The sequence below is a fragment of the Hemitrygon akajei genome, chromosome 16 (assembly GCF_048418815.1).
Source record: "Hemitrygon akajei chromosome 16, sHemAka1.3, whole genome shotgun sequence".
Lineage (NCBI taxonomy): Eukaryota > Metazoa > Chordata > Chondrichthyes > Myliobatiformes > Dasyatidae > Hemitrygon > Hemitrygon akajei.
Window position 1 is genome coordinate 38,096,035 of NC_133139.1, and position 19,603 is coordinate 38,115,637.

At 37.0% G+C, this 19,603-nt stretch overlaps 1 protein-coding gene across 1 annotated transcript in view; it reads left to right on the plus strand.

Moving 5' to 3' along the window:
- ubxn6 (UBX domain protein 6) overlaps window positions 1–19,603 on the plus strand; it is a 61,060-nt gene that overhangs the window by 34,955 nt on the left and 6,502 nt on the right. Inside the window, exon 9 of the mRNA XM_073068725.1 lies at window positions 6,197–6,327. Coding sequence (XP_072924826.1) covers window positions 6,197–6,327 — 131 coding nt within the window. The remainder of the gene's footprint in view (window positions 1–6,196; window positions 6,328–19,603) is intronic.

The window sequence follows — 19,603 nt, forward strand, 5'->3', positions numbered from 1 at the left end:
CAAAGAGTGGTTGTAGACGGGTCATATTCTGCATGGAGGTCGGTGACCAGTGGTGTGCCTCAGGGATCTGATCTGAGACCCCTACTCTTTGTGATTTTTAGAAATGACCTGGATGAAGAAGTGGAGGGATGGGTTAGTAAATTTGCTGATGACACAAAGGTTGGAGGTGTTGTGGATCGTGTGGAGGGTTGTCAGAGGTTATAGCAGGACATTGTTAGGATACCAAACTGGGCTGTGAAGTGGTAGATAGAGTTCAACCCAGATAAGTGTGAGGTGGTCCATTTTGGTAGGTCAAATATGATGACAGAACATAGTATTAATGGTAAGACTCTTGGCAGTGTGGAGCATCAGAGGGATCTTGTGGTCCAAGTCCGTAGGACACTCAAAGCTGCTGCGCAAGTTGACTCTGTGGTTAAGAAAGCATACAGTGCATTGGCCTTTATCAATCGTGGGATTGAGATTAGGAGCTGTGAGGTAATGTTGCAGCTGGTCAAACCCCACTTGGAGTACTGTGCTCATTTCTGGTTCGCCTCACTACAGGAAGGATGTGGAAACCATAGAAAGGGTGCAGAGGAGATTTACAAGGATGTTGCATGGATTGGGGAGCATGCCTTATGAGAGTAGTTTGAATGAACTCGGCCTTTTTCCTTGGAGCGACGGAGGATGAGAGGTGACCTGATAGAGGTGTATAAGATGGTGAGAGGCATTGATCATGTGGATAGTCAGAGGCTTTTTCTGAGGACTGAAATGGCTAGCACGAGAGGGCACAGTTTTAAGGTGCTTGGAAGTTGGGCTGCCGGTGACGGTGGTGGAGACGGATACGAAAGGGCCTTTTAAGAGACTCCTGGACTGGTATAAGGGGGTTAGAAAAATAGAGGGCTATGGGTAACTCTAGGTAATTTCTCAGGAGACCCTTTGGGTCTCGGCCCGAAACGTCGACAGGGCTTCTCCCTATAGATGCTGCCTGGCCTGCTGCGTTCCACCAGCATTTTGTGTGTGTTGTTGTTTGAATTTCCAGCATCTGCAGATTTCCTCGTGTTTGCTTATACTGTGCTTTGCATCTTGTGTACATGCCTGAATAGCTCAACTCTATACTGTTTAAACTACAGTGAGCTTCCAGGTTGCCCTATTGTGTTAAGCTTGAAGCCATCACATTTTGACTAAGTGCATCGAATAAACTACAATTCTGATCATTCTGGTAAAAAAAAATGCTGTTTTAAAAAATGGTCATAAAAATGTACTATGTATGTTCCTGTTGCAGAGTGCAGTGAAAAATCATCCTCCTATGCTATAGTGTATTTCTTAATTGTTAGTAACAGCTTTTCTGCACAGAGAATTGTGAATGTGTTGGTGTGTAATTTGTAAACTCTGTCTTCATATTCTTGATTTCTTGGTCAATAAACTACATAATGCTCCATAAATCACTTGTAATTCACATTCTAGTTTCTAAGTGTATTGCTGTAATTTTGGAGACTTAATTAGCCTTCAATTACTGTTATTCAGTATGGGATCAGGTGGTGTTTTTTATTGTTTTGTAATATGAAAATGTGTCATAGTTAGACGAGAGGATGAGAAGTACATTCCTTAAATTGGTGCAAATTTTTATGAGACCATAAAATAAAAAGGCACATAATATGAATGCATTACTATCAAACAATAGGGATTTTTTTTTACTGTTCTACATAACACAACAATTAAATGAGTTTGAATACTTCATTGTGAGTTTTAGATCTTTCATATCCCACTGGACCCCACTGCTGTTTACAAATTAGTGAGGGTTATTCATTAGCTAAAAAAAAATCTCTGCTTTGATTCTGATAAAAGCTGCTTCTGATAACCAAGACAGGAATCAAAACAACCAGATGTTACTTGCGGGACTTTGTAAGAAAACTTGCACTGTGTTCTCTATTCTTCAAAGTTATTCATCAGTGATGTGAAATGAATGACATAAGTGTACCTTTTTTTTCTCAGTGTTTTGCAATTTCTGTGCTTAGCTTCAGCTAATACTATTTCTATAGTTATCTGTTGGCTAGTAATGGGAAAAATGAAATCTGCTTATCTCTACTATGCTGGGGATAATTAGGCTTTCTGTAGCCTTTGATTTCAGTAAAAGGTGCAGAGACGATATTGGATGTGTTGGATATGAGAGCTTGAAAAGCTTCGTGAACTGTGCTAGATGCAAGAACTAAAGGAAAGGTTGAGAGGTGAATTAATATAGCTTTTTTCAAAATTACGAAGTGTTCAGTAGAATATGCATGAAGGCCATGGAGGTAGAAGTGGTAGTCATAATAAATCGACTAAAGAATTGGAGAAAACTTATTTTAAAGTCACAAAATAAATTGCTGTAAATCAGTGTTTCCCAACCTATTTTAGCCCAGCAACTCCCTAAAGCACCTTCATACTTGCCAAAGCCCCTAGAAGGCACAATATACTGTCTGGCACCCTCATAGTATAAAAACATGTCTACCATATGCTAACATGAGGAATTGATTCTGCTTTAAATTTTTATTTATCTTTAAACTGAGCCTACACAGTACCTGTACGCTGTACAGCAGCTTCGTTATCAATGTGATCCTTGAGCTTGATGGTTTTTAGCAAGAGTTGAAATAATTGGTGCAAGTTGAGGCAGCAAAAGCTTTAAAGCATGTCACTTTCAATTAAGACAGGCTCGGGCTGAGACACCACTGATTCCTCTTGATGAGGTCGTTTTCTCACTAAAAATCGATCCATTTTTCATGCCAGCCAAAATAATGCACGTGTCAGGCCCACTCTAGCTTGTAAAAGTGTGTGTGTGTGTGAGAGAGAGAGAGATATATAGAGAGAAAGATCTGTCAGTCTCGCGAGACCATGGATCTGCGCCTGGATCCTGCACAATGTATGTATAGTTTCAGTCTCTCGTGCGAGGGACATCACCACCTTAACTGATCTAAGACATTGGCAATGGCAAGATATTGACAATGAATAGCAGAAGTGTAGAGTGGATCTGACCTTAGAACCGCATAGAGTTTATAACTTTATTGCTGTGTGGGTGCTATGGTAATTGGGGGTGCTGTTTCACTAGATCAACTGGAGAAACACGCTGTATTCAAAACTATACAGAGAAAGCAGCTGCAATTTGTATGTCAAATTTCACAATTTCTTGGTGGTGCTATAGCACCAGCGAGCACCACCTCAGGGCCGCCACTGCAACTCTTCTCAATTCAACCAGTGTCGAAAAGATCAAAGGGATGTTTTAAGCAATGGTCAGTGCACTTTCGTGTGAAGAAGCAAGTGTTCAAACTCTTCATTGTTATCTTAGTGTAACTGGCAAAATATTCCATTAATGAATGGATGAGCTTTAGTTTTGTTGACAGCAGAGTCATACTTGAAAAAAGTCAGTGGCTGAGGCTCTTGATGTGAAATATTGACAGTGAATTACACAATGGATTGCTAACAGACTTGGAATTTCTTTTTTCATAAATATCACTAAACCAGCATAACAACCTAACATATATTGTGCTCCATCTGTTGCATAAGAAATCATGTTCCTATTCGGAATACTTTTATCTTCAATATGCATCTTCAGTTTGTCATAGATTGTTTCTCCGATATTTGTTTTAATTTTGTTTACAAAAGAGGATCTCTCCATAAACTTTTCCATGTTTGATAAACTACATATGGCATTAGCTTCACTCATTTGGTCAATAACACGAGCTGTGGAGGAGTTGATTTTAAAATACAGGTATCCATTTTAAGAACAACTGTAAGCACTTCTGATACAGTGGGCAATAATAATCTTTCAGCACTTGTTCCGTGCCACAAGTCAAGAAATGTTGGCCACCCAATTTGCTAATTTATGCATCCCCAATAATGTCTGTTTGGTTGGCAAGGTTGGATGAGATTGCCAAGTTTCAGACATGTTGTGACAATGAGTGCTCACCATCTGCAGAGCTATGGCTCTTCCTGTGTTCCAGTGCATCATTCATTTTTTTTTGTTGGAAGTGCCTGCTCTACTAATGGTTGGTCAGGTGTCACCAGCAAGTTAGGGTGCTGCTTACCAACCTCCCGAGGACTTCTATTTCCCCTTTCCCCTAATGCCCCCCTTTGGACACGTAACTGACTCCATTGGCGGTCCAGGCCTTGCTCAGGCAGGAATTAATTCTAGCCATTACCAATCATGGAAAGCACTTCATCACAGTAAGTGCTACTGGACAATAGTTATTAAGTCAGGTTACCCCATTCTTTTTGGGCGTCAGTATGACTTTAGCCTGCTTGAAGCAGGTGGGTACTTCGGACTGCCAAAGTGAGAATTTAAAGATCTCAGTGAACATTCCAGCCAGTCAGTCAGCAAAGGTCTTTAGGACTTGGCTAGGTACCCCATCAGGTCGGATGCTTTCCGTGCATTCACCCTCCTGAAGGATGCTCTCACATTTGGCCTCGGAGACTGAAATCACACGGCCATAGAGCGCTGTAGGAGTTTTGTGAAGGTGCCTCCATGTTTTAATGGTCAACGTGAGTATTAAGGCTTGAGCTTATCTGGGAGTGAAAATCGTCACTTAGTTGGAGGTGATAACATTCAAGCCCTGCCACAGCTGTCCAGCATCCATCTGTGATCCAAGTTTAGTTTGGAATTGCCACTTAGCACGTAAGATGGCTTTCTGGAGATCGTACCTACACCTCTTATATTTTACTTGGTCGCTAGACCTGAATGCCTCTGATTTGGCCCTCAGCAGATTACAGATTCTGCGGTTCATGTAGGGCTTCTGGTTGGGGAAGACTCTGGATGATTTTGTGGGGACATATTTTATAAAGTCCTCGACAGCTTTGATGTTTTCATTCAGATCCTCTTGAGTCCTTGAAATTGGCCCAGTCCCTGACTCAAAACAACCTGTAGCTGCTCCTCAGTCTCTCGTAACCACCTCTTCGTTGTCCTTGCTTCTGGAGCCTTGCTCTTTTGCCTCTGCCTGTATGCGGAGGACAACCAAATGATCAGATTTCCCAAAATGTGGTCTAGGGATCGAATGATAGACATCCCTTATGACAGTGCCGCAGTGGTCGTGTGTTGGGCCCTCTGGTGCTGCAGGTGACAGGTTGATGATAATTGGGCAGAGAAGGCTTCAAAGAAACCTCGTTGAATCCCCAAAAATGATTTCAAAGGCGTGTGCCGAATCTGTTCCTTGTTTGCTGGTGGCTGCACTCTGTACTTTGAGTGCCTGCTTTACATCAGCCTCTGTTGGTATGTAAACTGCAGTCAGGACCGTGCAAGAGAACTCTTTTGGATGCCATACACAGGCAGTGGCAGCATTACCCCTGTGTTCAGTCAATCCAATGGAAGAAAGTCCAAGTCTTGGGCTTGCTGCATAACAGGTGCTCCTCTGTTTTCCCCATATGCTGTGCGCAGAACCCAGCCTTGCAAGGGTTCCCTGGGAATAAACTGGAGAATTGCTGCTTCTGTGTCAGAATTGGCATAGAATCAGAAATGTTATTCATCTGAAAGGAGTCATTGGCTTGTGGATTAGGAACAAAAGGTACAGCAAAGGTTTTTTTCACTGTTTTAAATTATTTTATTTATTTCCCTTTTTTTAATGTTGATTTTTAACAACAAGTAAAGTCACATGTAAGTTTAAATAGACAGAGCTCTGTCTCCGGCTCTGTTTTTTATCTAAGCTTGTTAAGAGTTTGCAGGAGTAGGGCCTTAATTCATCAAGTAAGGCCTCTCATCTGAGACCTCACCATCTTATCCCAGAAGGACTTGGCAACTTCTTTTCCTGATCCAAGAAGCCAATGGCAACACTTCATCTTGGATCATAATTGCTGGGTGCTGGCCCAGTAGTACAGTGAAACCTTGACCTGTAGGGAGGTGTTCATTCTCGCTGTGGCTGTGTGGTTTTCCTCAGAGCTCAATTTACCTCCCATGTCTCTAACTTGTTCTGGTTGGTATCTTAATTGGCTGCTACAAGCTAGCCCTCACATAGGCAAGCATCAGTAGAATTAGGGTGTGGGGGGGGGGGTTGATGGGTATCTGAGAGTGGGTAGAATACTGGGAAATAATTAGAATGATAGGATTTCTGTGAGAGTTGTCATAACCTTACTGGGCTGAATGGCTGCGTCCTGTAAGGAAATTGAAAAATTTAGCTTAGTGACTGAAGTGAATCTTCTTGATACTAGTGCTCCTCTGAATGATGCAATATCTGTGCAAACCTTCATTGTTTTATAGATCAGAAGCTATTGAAAAGACATCCATGCTAAGAACCAAAGCCATGAGAGAGAGAGACGAGCAGAGGGAGCTGAAGAAATATAACTACACGCTACTGCGTGTTAGGTTCCCGGATGGATACATTTTGCAAGGTAACCCTTTTTTTTAAAATCGCTCATTACTCTCAAGAAAGTTCCCTTATGATTATTTTGTTGATTTATCAGGATCAGGTTTATTATCATTGACATACTGCATGGCATGAGATTAGTTTTGCGGTGGCAGTACAGTGAAATACAAAGTTACTGCAAGTTACTGTGTGAAATGTATAAAGATAGTGCCAAAGGAGAGGAAAATAGTGAGGTGGTGATCATAAACCATTCAGAACTCTGATGCCAGAGGGGAAGAAGCTGCTCCAAAAACGTTGAGTGTGCGTCCTCAGGCACCACCCTGATGGTAGTAATGAGAAGAGGGTTGGTCCTGGATGTTGAGGCTCTTTAATGGTGGTTGCCACTTTCTTGAGGTACTGCCTTTTGAAGGCTGTCCTCGATGTTTGGGAGGCTTGTGCCCATGATGGAGCTTGTTGAGTCTACAAACCTGTGTCTTTTACTGATCTTCTGCATTAGAGCCTCCATGCAAGGCAGTCATGCAACCAGTCAGAATGCTCTCCACAACACATCTGTAGAAATTTGTCTTCGGTGACATATCAAATCACTGCATCAAGACTCCTAATGAAATCACCTTCTCGTCTTTCAATTCTGAAAGGTCCTCATGATGTTCTATGTTAAGTTAATTAAATTTAATTTAGAAAACATGGACATTATATCAGTTGGACATTCACTAAATAACCTCTGTAAATGTGGGGGGCAAAGGTAGTAGTTACAACCTCCGCAATCTTTCTTAGATTGTTTGATATGCAGATATTTTTAATCTTATTGCAGAATTCAGTGATGTATATTTTTCTTCTTTCTTTTCTTTTTCAATCTCTATTAGTATTAATAATATTATGAACAAACTACAATTAATATATTAATAAAGGGATTACAAACATACAAATTCCCATTACATATGAAAGAATACATAAGCAATGATTACAGTATAAATGAGTTTTCCCAAAACATGAACCATACAGTATATGTATGAACAAGGAAAATCTAGTTATTTCATAATATATGATATAAAAAAACAGAAAAAAGAAAAAAAAAATTGCAAAATTGACTAAACTACTAATCTAATATCTAATGAAGAAGAAAAAAGAAGCAAAAAAAGAAAAACTAAAAAAGAGAAAAAAAAGGGCTGTTTATAATATCTCACAAGAATACATAATCATCAGTGTTGTCAACTCCGATCCTCTCAACATAAATAAGATTAAAGCTGGAAAATCCAATAAGCTTGGAACAGGGTCATATTACATCATATGAAAATATTGAATAAATGGTCTCCATATCTTTTCAAATTTAATAGAAGTATCGAATACACCACTTCTAATTTTTTCTAAATTTAAACATAACATAGTTTGAGAAAGCCAATGAAATACAGTGGGAGGATTAATTTCCTTCCAATTCAACAAAATAAATCTTCTAGCCATCAAAGTGAGAAATGCAATCATTCGACAGGCGGAAGAAGATAAATGAAGTGAGTCCATCATTGGTAAACAAAAAATTGCGGTAATAGGATGGGGTTGTAAATCGATGTTCAATACCGCAGAGATAATATCAAAAATATCTTTCCAATATTTTTTCAAAAGCGGACATGACCAAAACATATGAGTTAAAGACGCCATTTCAAATTGACATCATCACAAATAGGGTTTATGTAAGAATAAAAATGAGCTAATTTATCCTTGGACATATGGGCCCTATGTACGACCTTAAATTGTATTAATGAATGTTTGGCACATATAGATGATGTATTAACTAATTGAAGAATTCTATCCCAATTCTCAATAGGAATAATAAGATTAAGTTCTCTTTCCCAATCATTTTTTGTCTTATAAAGGGGCTCTGAACGTATCTTCATAATTATATTATAAAATTTTGATATAAGCCCTTTTTGAAAAGGGTTTAATTCAAACAAACTCTCCAAAATATCTGAAGACACGAAATTTGGGAACGTAGGAAGTACCGTACTTAAAAAATGCCTAACCTATAAATATCTAAAAAAATGAAATCTAGACAAATTATATTTATTAGATAATTGCTCAAAAGACATAAAACAATTGTCCGAAAATAAATCAGAAAATCTTAATAAACCCTTAGTTTTCCAAGCCAAAAAAGCTTGATCTATAATTGAAGGGTGGAAAAAACAATTAGATACAAAAGGAATATTTAAAACGAATTGAGTCAACCCGAAAAATTTCCGAAATTGAAACCATATACGTAAGGTATGTTTAACTATCGGGTTGTTAATTCATTTCGGCAATTTAGAAAGAGCAAAAGGGAGAGAAGTCCCTAAAATAGAACCCAGAGCATAACCTGGTACCGATTTAATTTCCAAACTCACTCAATGAGGGCCAAAAGAACCATCCCAGTCTTTCAACCAACATAACAAATATCTAATATTAACTGCCCAATAATAAAATCTGAAATTAGGTAATGCCAACCCACCTTCCTTCTTTGTCTTCTGTAAGTATATTTTACCTAACCTGGGATTTTTATTCTGCCATATATATGAGGAAATTTTTGAATCAACATTAGTAAAAAAGGATTTCGGAATAAAAATTGGTACCGCTTGAAAAATATATAAAAACTTAGGTAAAATAACCATCTTAATAGCATTAATCCTACCTATCAGAGATAAAGATAATGGTGACCACTTAGTAAACAAGCCTTTAATCTGATCAATTAAGGGTAAAAAATTAAACCTAAATAATTCTTTATGGTTTTTTGTGATTTTAATCCCTAAGTAAATAAAAGTGTCATTAACTACCGTAATTTAAAAGGTAAATTACCATAACTTGGGACCTGTCTATTCAAAGGAAACAATTCACTCTTATTAAGATTTAACTTATACCCAGAAAACTCACTAAATTGAGCCAACAATGATAGAACTGCTGGAATAGATTTCTCGGGGTTAGAAATGAATAATAATAAATCATCTGCATACAAAGATACCTTATGAATATCTGTCCCACGATTAATACCCGAAATATCCTGTGATTCTCTGATGGCAATTGCCAAAGGTTCTAAAGCAATGTTAAATAGTAATGGGCTAAGAGGACAACCTTGTCTAGTGCCCCGAAATAAACGAAAAAAGGGAGATCTTTGATTATTAGTAAACACCGAGGCTACTGGGGTGTGATAAATCAGTTTAATCCAAGAAATGAATGTCGGACTAAAATTAAACTTCTCCAACACATAAAATAAGTAAGGGCATTCAACTCTATCAAATGCTTTCTCCGCATCTAATGAAATAACACATTCTGAAGTGCTATGTGAAGGAGTATAAACAATATTCAGTAATCTCCTAACATTGAAAAAAGAATAGTGATTTTTAATAAAACCGGTTTGATCTTCCGAAATAATTTGGGGTAATACCTTCTCCAGCCTGGAAGCCAGTAACTTGGAAAAGATCTTGGAGTCCACATTCAATAAAGATATTGGTCTATAAGATGCACAGTCAGTAGGGTCTTTATCTTGCTTCAGTATTAAAGAAATGGAAGCTCTATAAAAAGATGGTGGCAAATTCCCCAATCTAATTGCTTCTTCAAAAACCCTGCATAACCAAGGAGAAAGAGTAGCGGAAAAACATTTAAAAAATTCTACTGTATACCCATCTGGACCTGGTGCTTTCCCAGAATTCATTGAGGAAATAACCCCTTTAATTTCTGCATCCGTAATCGGAGTATCTAATATTGAAAGATCATCGGATGATAATTTTGGAAAATTCAATTTCCCAAGAAAATCACACATGGTATTATGATCCTGAGGGAATTCAGATTGATACAGGGAGGTATAAAAGTCTTGAAATGACTTATTTGTCTCATCATGGTTAACTGTCAAATCCCCATTCTGCTGACGAATCTTAGTGATTTGACGTTTAACCAAAACATTCTTCAACTGACTAGCTAACAGTTTACCCGATTTATCACTATGTATATAAAAATCAGATCTGGTTTTCATTCATTGATTTTCAATCGGAGATGTAAGTAATAAACTATGTTCCATTTGAAGTTCAACCCTTTGTTTGTAAAGCTCCTTACTAGGAGTGATTGAATATTTCTTGTCAATCTCTTTAATTTTATCAACCAATAAAAGAGTTTCCTTCTTAATGCGTTTTCTCAGACCAACAGAGTAAGAGATAATCTGTCCACGTATATACGCTTTAAAAGTGTCCCAAAGTGTTCCGCAAGAGATACCATCCGTGGAATTAGTTGAAAAGAAGAAATCGATCTGCTCCTTCATAAATTTAATAAAGTCCGGATCTTGCAATAAGGTAGAGTCAAATCGCCATTGTCTAACATTAGAAGCTGTATCCATAAATTTAATAGAAAGTTTTAATGGAGCATGGTCAGAGATAGCTATAGTATAATTACAACCAATTACCAATGGAATAAAACAAGAGTCAATAAAAAAAAAATCAATTCTCAAATAGGAATGATAAACATGTGAGAAAAAAGAAAACTCTTTGTCGTTAGGATGCCGAAATCTCCAAATATCAAAAACTCCATTATCAGTCAAAAAGGAGTTAATACAAGTGGCCGACTTATTGGGTAAAGTCTGAATAGATATAGATTTGTCCATCAAAGGATTTAAACAACAATTAAAGTCACCACCCATTATTAACTTATATTCATTTAAATTAGGTAAAGAAGTAAATAAGGACTTAAAAAAATCAGGACAATCCACATTTGGAGCATAAACATTAACCATAGCAACCTTTTTATTACAGAGTAAACCCGTAATTAACAAAAATCTACCATTCGGATCCGAAAGGATATCATGTTGAACAAATGCAATAGAGGAGCCAATAAAAATTTAAACTCCCTTAACTTTGGCATTCAAATTCGAATGATACTGTTGACCCCGCCAAGACCTAAAAAAGCGATATTTGTCCTCCTTCCTCACATGAGTTTCTTGTACAAAAATGATATGAGCATTAAGTCTTTGGAATACTTTGAAAATCTTCTTTCGTTTAATCGGATGGTTTAAACCATTAGTATTCCAAGACACAAAATTAATGGTTTGAGCCATGCTTCTAAAGTCAACCCTTTGGTATAGAAAGGGTTAACCAAATTATAAACTCATGCACCCGGAAGAGGAACAAAAAATAAAGAGCGGACCCGGAAGTGACGACATCATAGACATATTTGTAGTTCAAAAACAGCCCAAATGAAAAAACTAAAACAAACTGATAAAAGAAAAATAAAATTAGAAAACAGACCATCCCCCACCCCCACAAGAAAAAGAAAAAAAGCCAAAATATGGCTAGAAAAAGGAAAAAATGAGACTAATTCTACCCCCATATCAGCGGAAGACCACTCCGTATATAAAGGATATATGTAAAAAAACCACCCCAACTTTAAAAATTATAATCACTATACTAAAAACCACGCTTCTTAATATACTTAGTTGTAAAAAAAAGAATATAATCACTAAAAGCTTATAAATCGGGTTATAACCCAAACAAATCAAGAAATATTTAAACTATGATAAGCGATGCATTATAGGAAGAAGACGAGAAAAGAAAAAATAACGCCATCTTAAACAAAACCAAGAATATTTTTCCAAAAAACCATCTTAATAAAAAAAAAAATTCCCTTCGAAAGGTTAAAAATATACCTTCAAGGGAACAAAAATAATAGTCAAAAATATAGTATACTGGTTAAAGTGTATAAAACTGAGCGATTAATATAACGAAAACACACTTTAACTTAAATATAAAGTATAGGATAAACCTACACCAATAACCAGAGACTAACTCTGGTTTGAGGAATCGAAAACCATCTTACACGATCAGAATCACTCATTTATTAGAGAGTAGTGCTATGGCAGTAGGGAAGTTCTCCTCCAGATACTTTCTCGCTTCAGATGTAGAAAGGAAAACCTGGCGTGGAGCATTCGATGGAGAGATTCTAAGCTTCGCAGGGTATAAGAGCGCAAGTTTTAGATTTTTCTCATAACATTCAGACATCAGAGGTTTAAAAAGAAGCCTTTTCTTCATAACTTCAGGACTAAAATCTTCAACCAAACGGAAGTGGTAATCTTGAAATTTAATCATTCCAGCCCGCCGAGCCACACGAATAAGTTGTTCTTTGTCGTGTACATAGTGAAACCGGACAATTACAACCGAGGGTTTAGCTGGAGCACTCGATGAACGACGCCAAATTCTATGTGCTCAATCAAGTAACGGGGGATTCTCTGGGAAAACCGACGGGAACGCATCTTTTAAAAGTTGAGCAAAATATTTCGAAGGATCGTCTTTTTCTATGCCGTCTGGGAGACCAAGTATACGTAGGTTCTGTCTTCTGGACCGATTCTCAAAGTCGACACTCTTGGCTTTAAGTGTTTCCACCAATTTAATGGTCGAAATTAAATCCTGTTGCAATTTTTCAATTGTCAAATCTCGTTTCCGAGCTTCTTCTTGCAGAGACGCGATAAGAACTTGCTGCTGGTTAATTACTGAATCTCTCTTAACCATATAATCTTGAAAAGCCTTTATATCTTGTTTAAAAACTTGTTGTAGTTCATCGAATTTTTTATCCAAAACCTCCATAAACAGTTCATAAGTTAATTCAGTGCGTTGCGGATGAGCTTGCTTCTTTCCATTACCGTTCGGGTTGCGCCCCGGTTCTCGTCCTTTAGATCTAAGAGCCATTTCTGTTTGCATATCTTCAAAAATTCACAATAAACTCTTAACGATAAGCCCAAGAAAATAGCAAGAATCTTTTGGTGTAGGTAAAAATAAGTTGGATAAGGGTGATCAAAGGTTAAAAAAAGTAAAGGTTATGGAGCAAATCTAAAACAGTACTCACTCCATGAGCGTCTCCCGCTGACCTTCTATATATTTTTCTTTCACAAGGTCTTCAATTGACATACTTCTAAACTCAAATGAAGAATTCAAATTATTTAAAATGCCGAGCTTGGTTTTCATTTCTATGTTCTTTCCACTATCAAAGTTTACAGAGCTGTCTTTTCATCATCAAACAAACATTTCCATAAGATGTATTTCAGACATTGTACATGTATATCATAAGTCACATCTGCTGCAAATCTCCACATAATATTTATAACCATATAACAATTACAGCACGGAAACAGGCCATCTCAGCCCTTCTTGTCCGTGCCGAACACTTACTCTCACCTAGTCCCATTTATCTGAGGTATACACTTATAGAAAAGAGAGGAAAGAAAGAACAAGCAAAAGGAGAAAACTATGTACAAGTAGGAAGTGATCTTTTTTATTACAACATATTCATTGATTTGTGAGGATAAAATCAGGCCTAGGAGGTGTTAGGTAGTTAAACCATTTTTCCCAGTATGAATCAAATTGTTCCAACTTATGATTAACAGATGCTGTTATCTTCTCCATTTTGTAAATGTCCATTGTAATTTTCATCCATGCATTTAAGGTTGGGCTCTCCTGTGATAACCGTTTCCTAGTAGGAGTCTTTTTACCAGCCACCAGCAGATAATGTTACTATCATAATGGGATTTCTGAGAGGGTGTAATAAAATATCTTATCAAGTTTTTCCATTTAAACTTTCTCCACTTCTGTGAACTGGTACACTTCCATTGATACCTCCATATTATTGTCCATTCTTCCTCAGATATAATTATCCCTCCTTCCTTCTCCTATTTTGGTTTAATGTATGAAGTCGAATGTGCTTTAAGATTTGACAAACCTTTATATACGTTTGAAATGATTTACTACCGTAATCTGAATTGTATGCTTTTCTAAATAGCTCTATCAAACATGTACTTGCCCTGGTTACATTTTTAACCGTCCTATTAACATATTGTCGCATCTGTAAATACCGATAAAAGTCTTGTTTTTCTAATAAGTGTTCCTCTTTAAGCATTTCAAAACTGAATAGTGTTCCTTCTTTCATTATGTTGCAAAGAACGGTTATTCCTTTAGCTGTCCAGTCCTTAAATCTAGCATCCAGTTTATTCAGTGTAAATTCCAAGTCATATGCACACCATTTAAGAATTGCAATATCTCCCTCTAGTTTATATTCTTTTATAATAGTTTTCCATATTTTAAAAATCCATTTCACCCATGGGTTATCAATAGTATTCATGTACCTTTGTGGGTTATCAGCCAAAATTGCCTGTATGGGGATGGGAAGTATCCCCTCCTCAATGTTTTTCCGTCGAGTGTCATATGATGGGTTGCACTAACATATCACAGCTCTCAACTATGCTGCAAAATAATAATCTCTAAGAGAAGGTGGGCCCCATCCCCCCCCCCTTTTCCTTGGCTAATTGCAAAGTTTTCAGACAAACTCTAGGCCTTTTACCTTGCTAAGTATATCTTGATAACATTTTGTTCCATTCATTGAATTGATTTTGATTAATCTCTATTGGTAGGGTCTGAAAAAGATATAATAGTCTGGGCAGTATATTCATATTAATATATTCAATCCTACCAATACTGATCAAATCAAATAGGAATTAGGTTCCATCTTGTTATATTTTCCATCTTGTAATATATTCAATCCTACCAATATTGATCAAATCAAATAGGAATTAGGTTCCATCTTGTTATATTTTCCTTAATTTTTTAATATATAGGCTGATAATTGCATTCTGATACTTCTGCCAAATCTTTTGGCATAATGATGCCCAAATATTTGAAAGACTCTGCCATGCCCAGGGATATCTACTTTCCATTTCTCTTGATGGGCTATAGTTATATGAAAGTAACTGGGTTTTATCTATATTGATCTTGTATCCTGATAATTGACCACATTGTTCAAAGAATTGCATCAATTTAGGTAAAGAGTATGTTGGTTGCCCTAGATAGATCAAAATGTCATCCACGTAATAGGCCAATTTATGCTCTGTCCCTTTAATAGTAATTCCCCTGATATCTTAATTTTGTCTGATGTATTGAGCTAATGGTTCCAGATATAATGCAAAGAGTAGCGGTGACCATGCACAACCCTGTCTCTTGCCCCTTTCTAGGGTAAGACTATTTGATAAATACCCATTGATTTTAATCCTAGCAGTAGGGTTGTCATATAGTGTCTGTATAGTTTTAATAATTGTGCCATGGGAACCAAATCTATGTAAAACTCTGTAAAGAAAATTCCAATTAACCAAATCAAATGCCTTTTCAGCGTCCACACTTATCACTATTGCTTCGATTTTATTTTTTTGTATATGATCCATAATGTGAAGAGTCCTTCATATATTGTCTTGTGTTTGGTGTTGTATAAAACCTGTCTGATCGTTACGTATCAGTATGGGTAGAAACTCTTCTAATCGTTTGGCCATGATGGAGGTAAATAGTCTATAATCTACATTAAGAACGGATATTGGTCTAAATGACCCACATTCCATTTTATCCTTGCCTTCTTTTGGTATAGCTGAGATTATCACTTCCTTCCAACTGGGTGGCATTTGTGCCTTTTTTAGAGCCCAGTTCAGTGTGGGGAGTAAAACAAGAATTAACTCTTTTTAAAATTCTTTGTACCACTCTGCCGTATACCCTTCTGATCCCGGTGACTGGCTTAATTTAAGCCTACTAATTGCAGCTTTTAGTTCAACTTCAGTTATGTCAGCAGTCATCGTTCTATTTTGTTCTTTGCTTAAAGTGAGTAACTCCAGAGAATTCAGGAAGGTGTCAATTTGGGTTATGCTTTCCCCCTGGAACTTTGGAATATAGAGTTTTGTAAAACCCTTCAAAAGCTTCTTGAATTTGACTTAGCATATTTTTTAAATCATTTTTGTTCTTGGATTCCTAATTCTATGAATTCTATTTTCTGCTGTCCTTTTTTTTCCAGTTTCCACGCCAGTATTTTCATAGACTTAGATTCACCTTCATAATGTCTCTGTTTCAGAAACATTTAATTTTTCCTGATTTCTTGCATAGCAAAACTATTAATTTCATTCTTAATTTTTAAATTTCCTCTAATGTATCCTGTGCCAAATTCAATTTGTCTTCTTTTTCTAGTTCCTTCAGTCTGTTTTGTAATTCCTCTAATGTTTTATTCCTTATTTTTTTTCTTATATGAAGATATCACTATAATTTTCCCTCTTAAAACAGCCTTCAGAGTATCCTATAGAATGGGAGGTGAAACCTCTCCATTATCATTGAATTCTAAGTAAAGACTAATTTCTTTTTTAATCTGTTCCTTAAAGTAGGGATCATTGAGTAGACTTGAATTTAGTTTCCAAATAGTATTCTTTGGTTGTAGGTCAAAATCAACAGATAAATATATAGGTATATGGTCACTTACATCTATTGTCCCAATTCCACAGGTGTTTATTTTGTCTTTGACTTTTCCAAATGTTATGAAATAATATATTCTTGTATATACAGAATGGGGGGCAGAATAATGAGTGTAATCCCTTCTGTCGGGGAAAAGGTCCCTCCATATATCAATTAGACCAACATCCTCACAAAGTATATTAACTTCCTTATGTAAGGATTTTGTTTCATAGGTTTTTCTGTTGGAAGAGTCTAACTTTGGTTGTAATTGTAAATTTAAGTCTCCCCCACATATCAGGAGACCTTCTGTTTCTGTTACCATAATATTAGTAATATTCTGGAAGAAACTAATATCACTTCCTGGGGGTGCGTATATATTCAATAGACTAAATGAATTTCCGTCTATATTCCCCTGTACCAGAATATATCTGTCCTCCTTATCTCCCATTTCGAATACTTTTTCAAAATTTAGCTTGCTTGAGATAAGAATAGCAACTCCTCTCCTATGTCCTGATATATATGAGGAGAAAAACAAATTAGTGAAGCCCATTCTCTTTAGTTTTCCATGCTCATTATCACTTAAGTGAGTTTCCTGTAAATAAACTACATGGGCTTGCTCTTTTTCTTTTTGGATAGAATTTTACTTCGTTTGATCGGATTTAACAGCCCATTGACATTAAAATAAATGAATTTTACTTTGTCCTTAGCCATGTGTGTTTATCTGTCAATATATCATTGAAATTAGCAGAATAAAACTTAATTGGTCTACTCCCTGAACAAATAAGAACCAAGCATTGCGAATAATTAAAAAAAGGCAACGAAGGTGTGATTCCAAGGCTGAGGTCTCCAGCAGATGACCCTGGGTTGAGCTAGAGGAAACATCGAGCTGTGGGGGATAGCCCCTCCTACCTGTGAGTTGAGGGCCCCCATTGCAGTACCCATAAAAGTAAGTGAACAAATCTATGTCCATTACACAGAAAAGATTTCCCTGTGTACTCCTCCCATATATTTATTTATTCTCATTTAGGTGGGGAGAAAAGGAGTGAATGAATTAATTAAAAAAGAATAATTGAGTAATATAAAATCCACATTATAATAAGTATTTCTTCAGATAGGTATAGCACTGTCTATTTGTGCTTCTGTTTAGCTTATCAACATTTTTAAAGTTAGCCACACCTTATGGCTCTTCTGGAGGGGGTGCGGGCTGTCTTCGGAAAACCCACAGTCCCTTCCAGATATAATTCTCTCGCTCTTCTCCCGTCCCCTGCTTTTTATGGAGCTTTCTTATAAAATATAGATCATATTTCCCTTGTCAAGATTTCATACAACGCAATGGAAAAGTATTCAGCCTCCACAACTATTTTCTTATTTTATTGTTTTGCTCTCTAAATTTAAGATGTATTGAAGTAGGATTTTTGAGCTAATCTATAAAACATTGTGCATCATGTTAAATGAAAAGAAAAATATCCAAAACCTATTAATCATTAATGAAAAATTAAAAACCAAAATTGTGAGGCTGAAAAGTATTTATCCCCTCTGTAATTACTACGCTAACTTTCCTCAGATGCAATATACTTTTACCTTACTATCTCACCCAATTTGTTGATGTAGAAAATTGGAGGGAAACAGGTAGTCCTCCAATGAATTCATTAGTATAAATGCCCCTTTTCTCTTTAAGGAACAATAGTACAGTAAATTTAATTCAAAATGAAAACAGAAGAGCATTCAAGACAAGTCAGAGAAATGATAATGGAGAAGTACAAATCTGTGGTTGGGTACAAGACCTTCTGAAAGGCACTGAGCAAACCTCTGAACTCAGTGCAATCCATTGTGGGAGAAGTGGAAAAAATATGAACCACAGCCTCACTGCCTCGGTCAGGCTGCCTCTCTAAACTTAGTTGCTGGAGAAGAATGGCACTTATATGAAGAGGCTACTGTGACACCAAAGACACTCTGAGTGAGCTCCAGGAGTCAGTGGCTGCAATTGCAGATGAAGTTCATCGCTCCACATCTCTAAGGCCTTGCACAAAAAAAAAGTTTTTATGGAAGAGGCAAGGAAAAGTTCTTGGCTAAAACATAAAGTACAGTATATCCTTGCCTGTAACAACTTGCAAACTTGGATGATATGGTAAAGAGGTGCCAAGAAGGTCTTGAGTTCGGGTGAGGCTAAACTGGAACTTTTTGGCCTCAACACTAAGTGGCACGTGTGGTATAAATACTCCTATACGTCATTCCTACTATAACGTATGGTTGAGATACCATTATGCTATGGAGATGCTTTTCAGCAGCAGGGACTTGAAATCTGATCAAGGTTGATAGAAAGATGAATGCCGCTAAATATGAGGAAATCCTGGATAAAAGCCTGCTAGCCTCTGCCAGAAATCTTGAACTGGGGAGGAAGTTGGTCTTTTTCAGCAAGACAATGACCCAAAGCACACTGTCAGAATGACCATGGAGTGGCTTCAAATGAAGAAAATTGATGTCCTTGAGTGGCCCAGTCAGAGTCCTGACCTTAACCCGATTGAACATCTCTGGTAAGACATCAGATTGCTGTCCACCACCACTCCAGCACTTGAGAGCAATTTTTCAAGGAGGAATTGGCAAATCTTGCTCCATCACATTGTGCAAAGTCAAAAAGACTACTGGCTGTAATAGCTGTGAGAGATGGCTCATCTAAGTAGTGAGCAAAGGGGGATGAATACTTTTGATCTACTGACATTTCAATTTAAAATTTTTTAGTTTTGCATGCTTTACAATTTCCCCCGAATTTTGGGCTCCACTGTGGGGGGAGGGGGTATGGGGAAGGAGCATGTGATTCACAAATAAAAATTCTCAGTTAAATTGATCAGAATCTTGGTTGTAATGGTCATTGATATGAACAAAAAGTTTGGGGCTGTACTCTTTTTTAAGGCACTGTATTTGTTTAGGGAGGGGAATTTAATGTTATTTTGTTTCAGAATCTGTTGATACTATATGTAAAATATAATGTACAGTAATTTAGTTTGGAAAAGAGTTGTTTATGGCTGACAACAATTTCATTTGAGGCATTCCCTT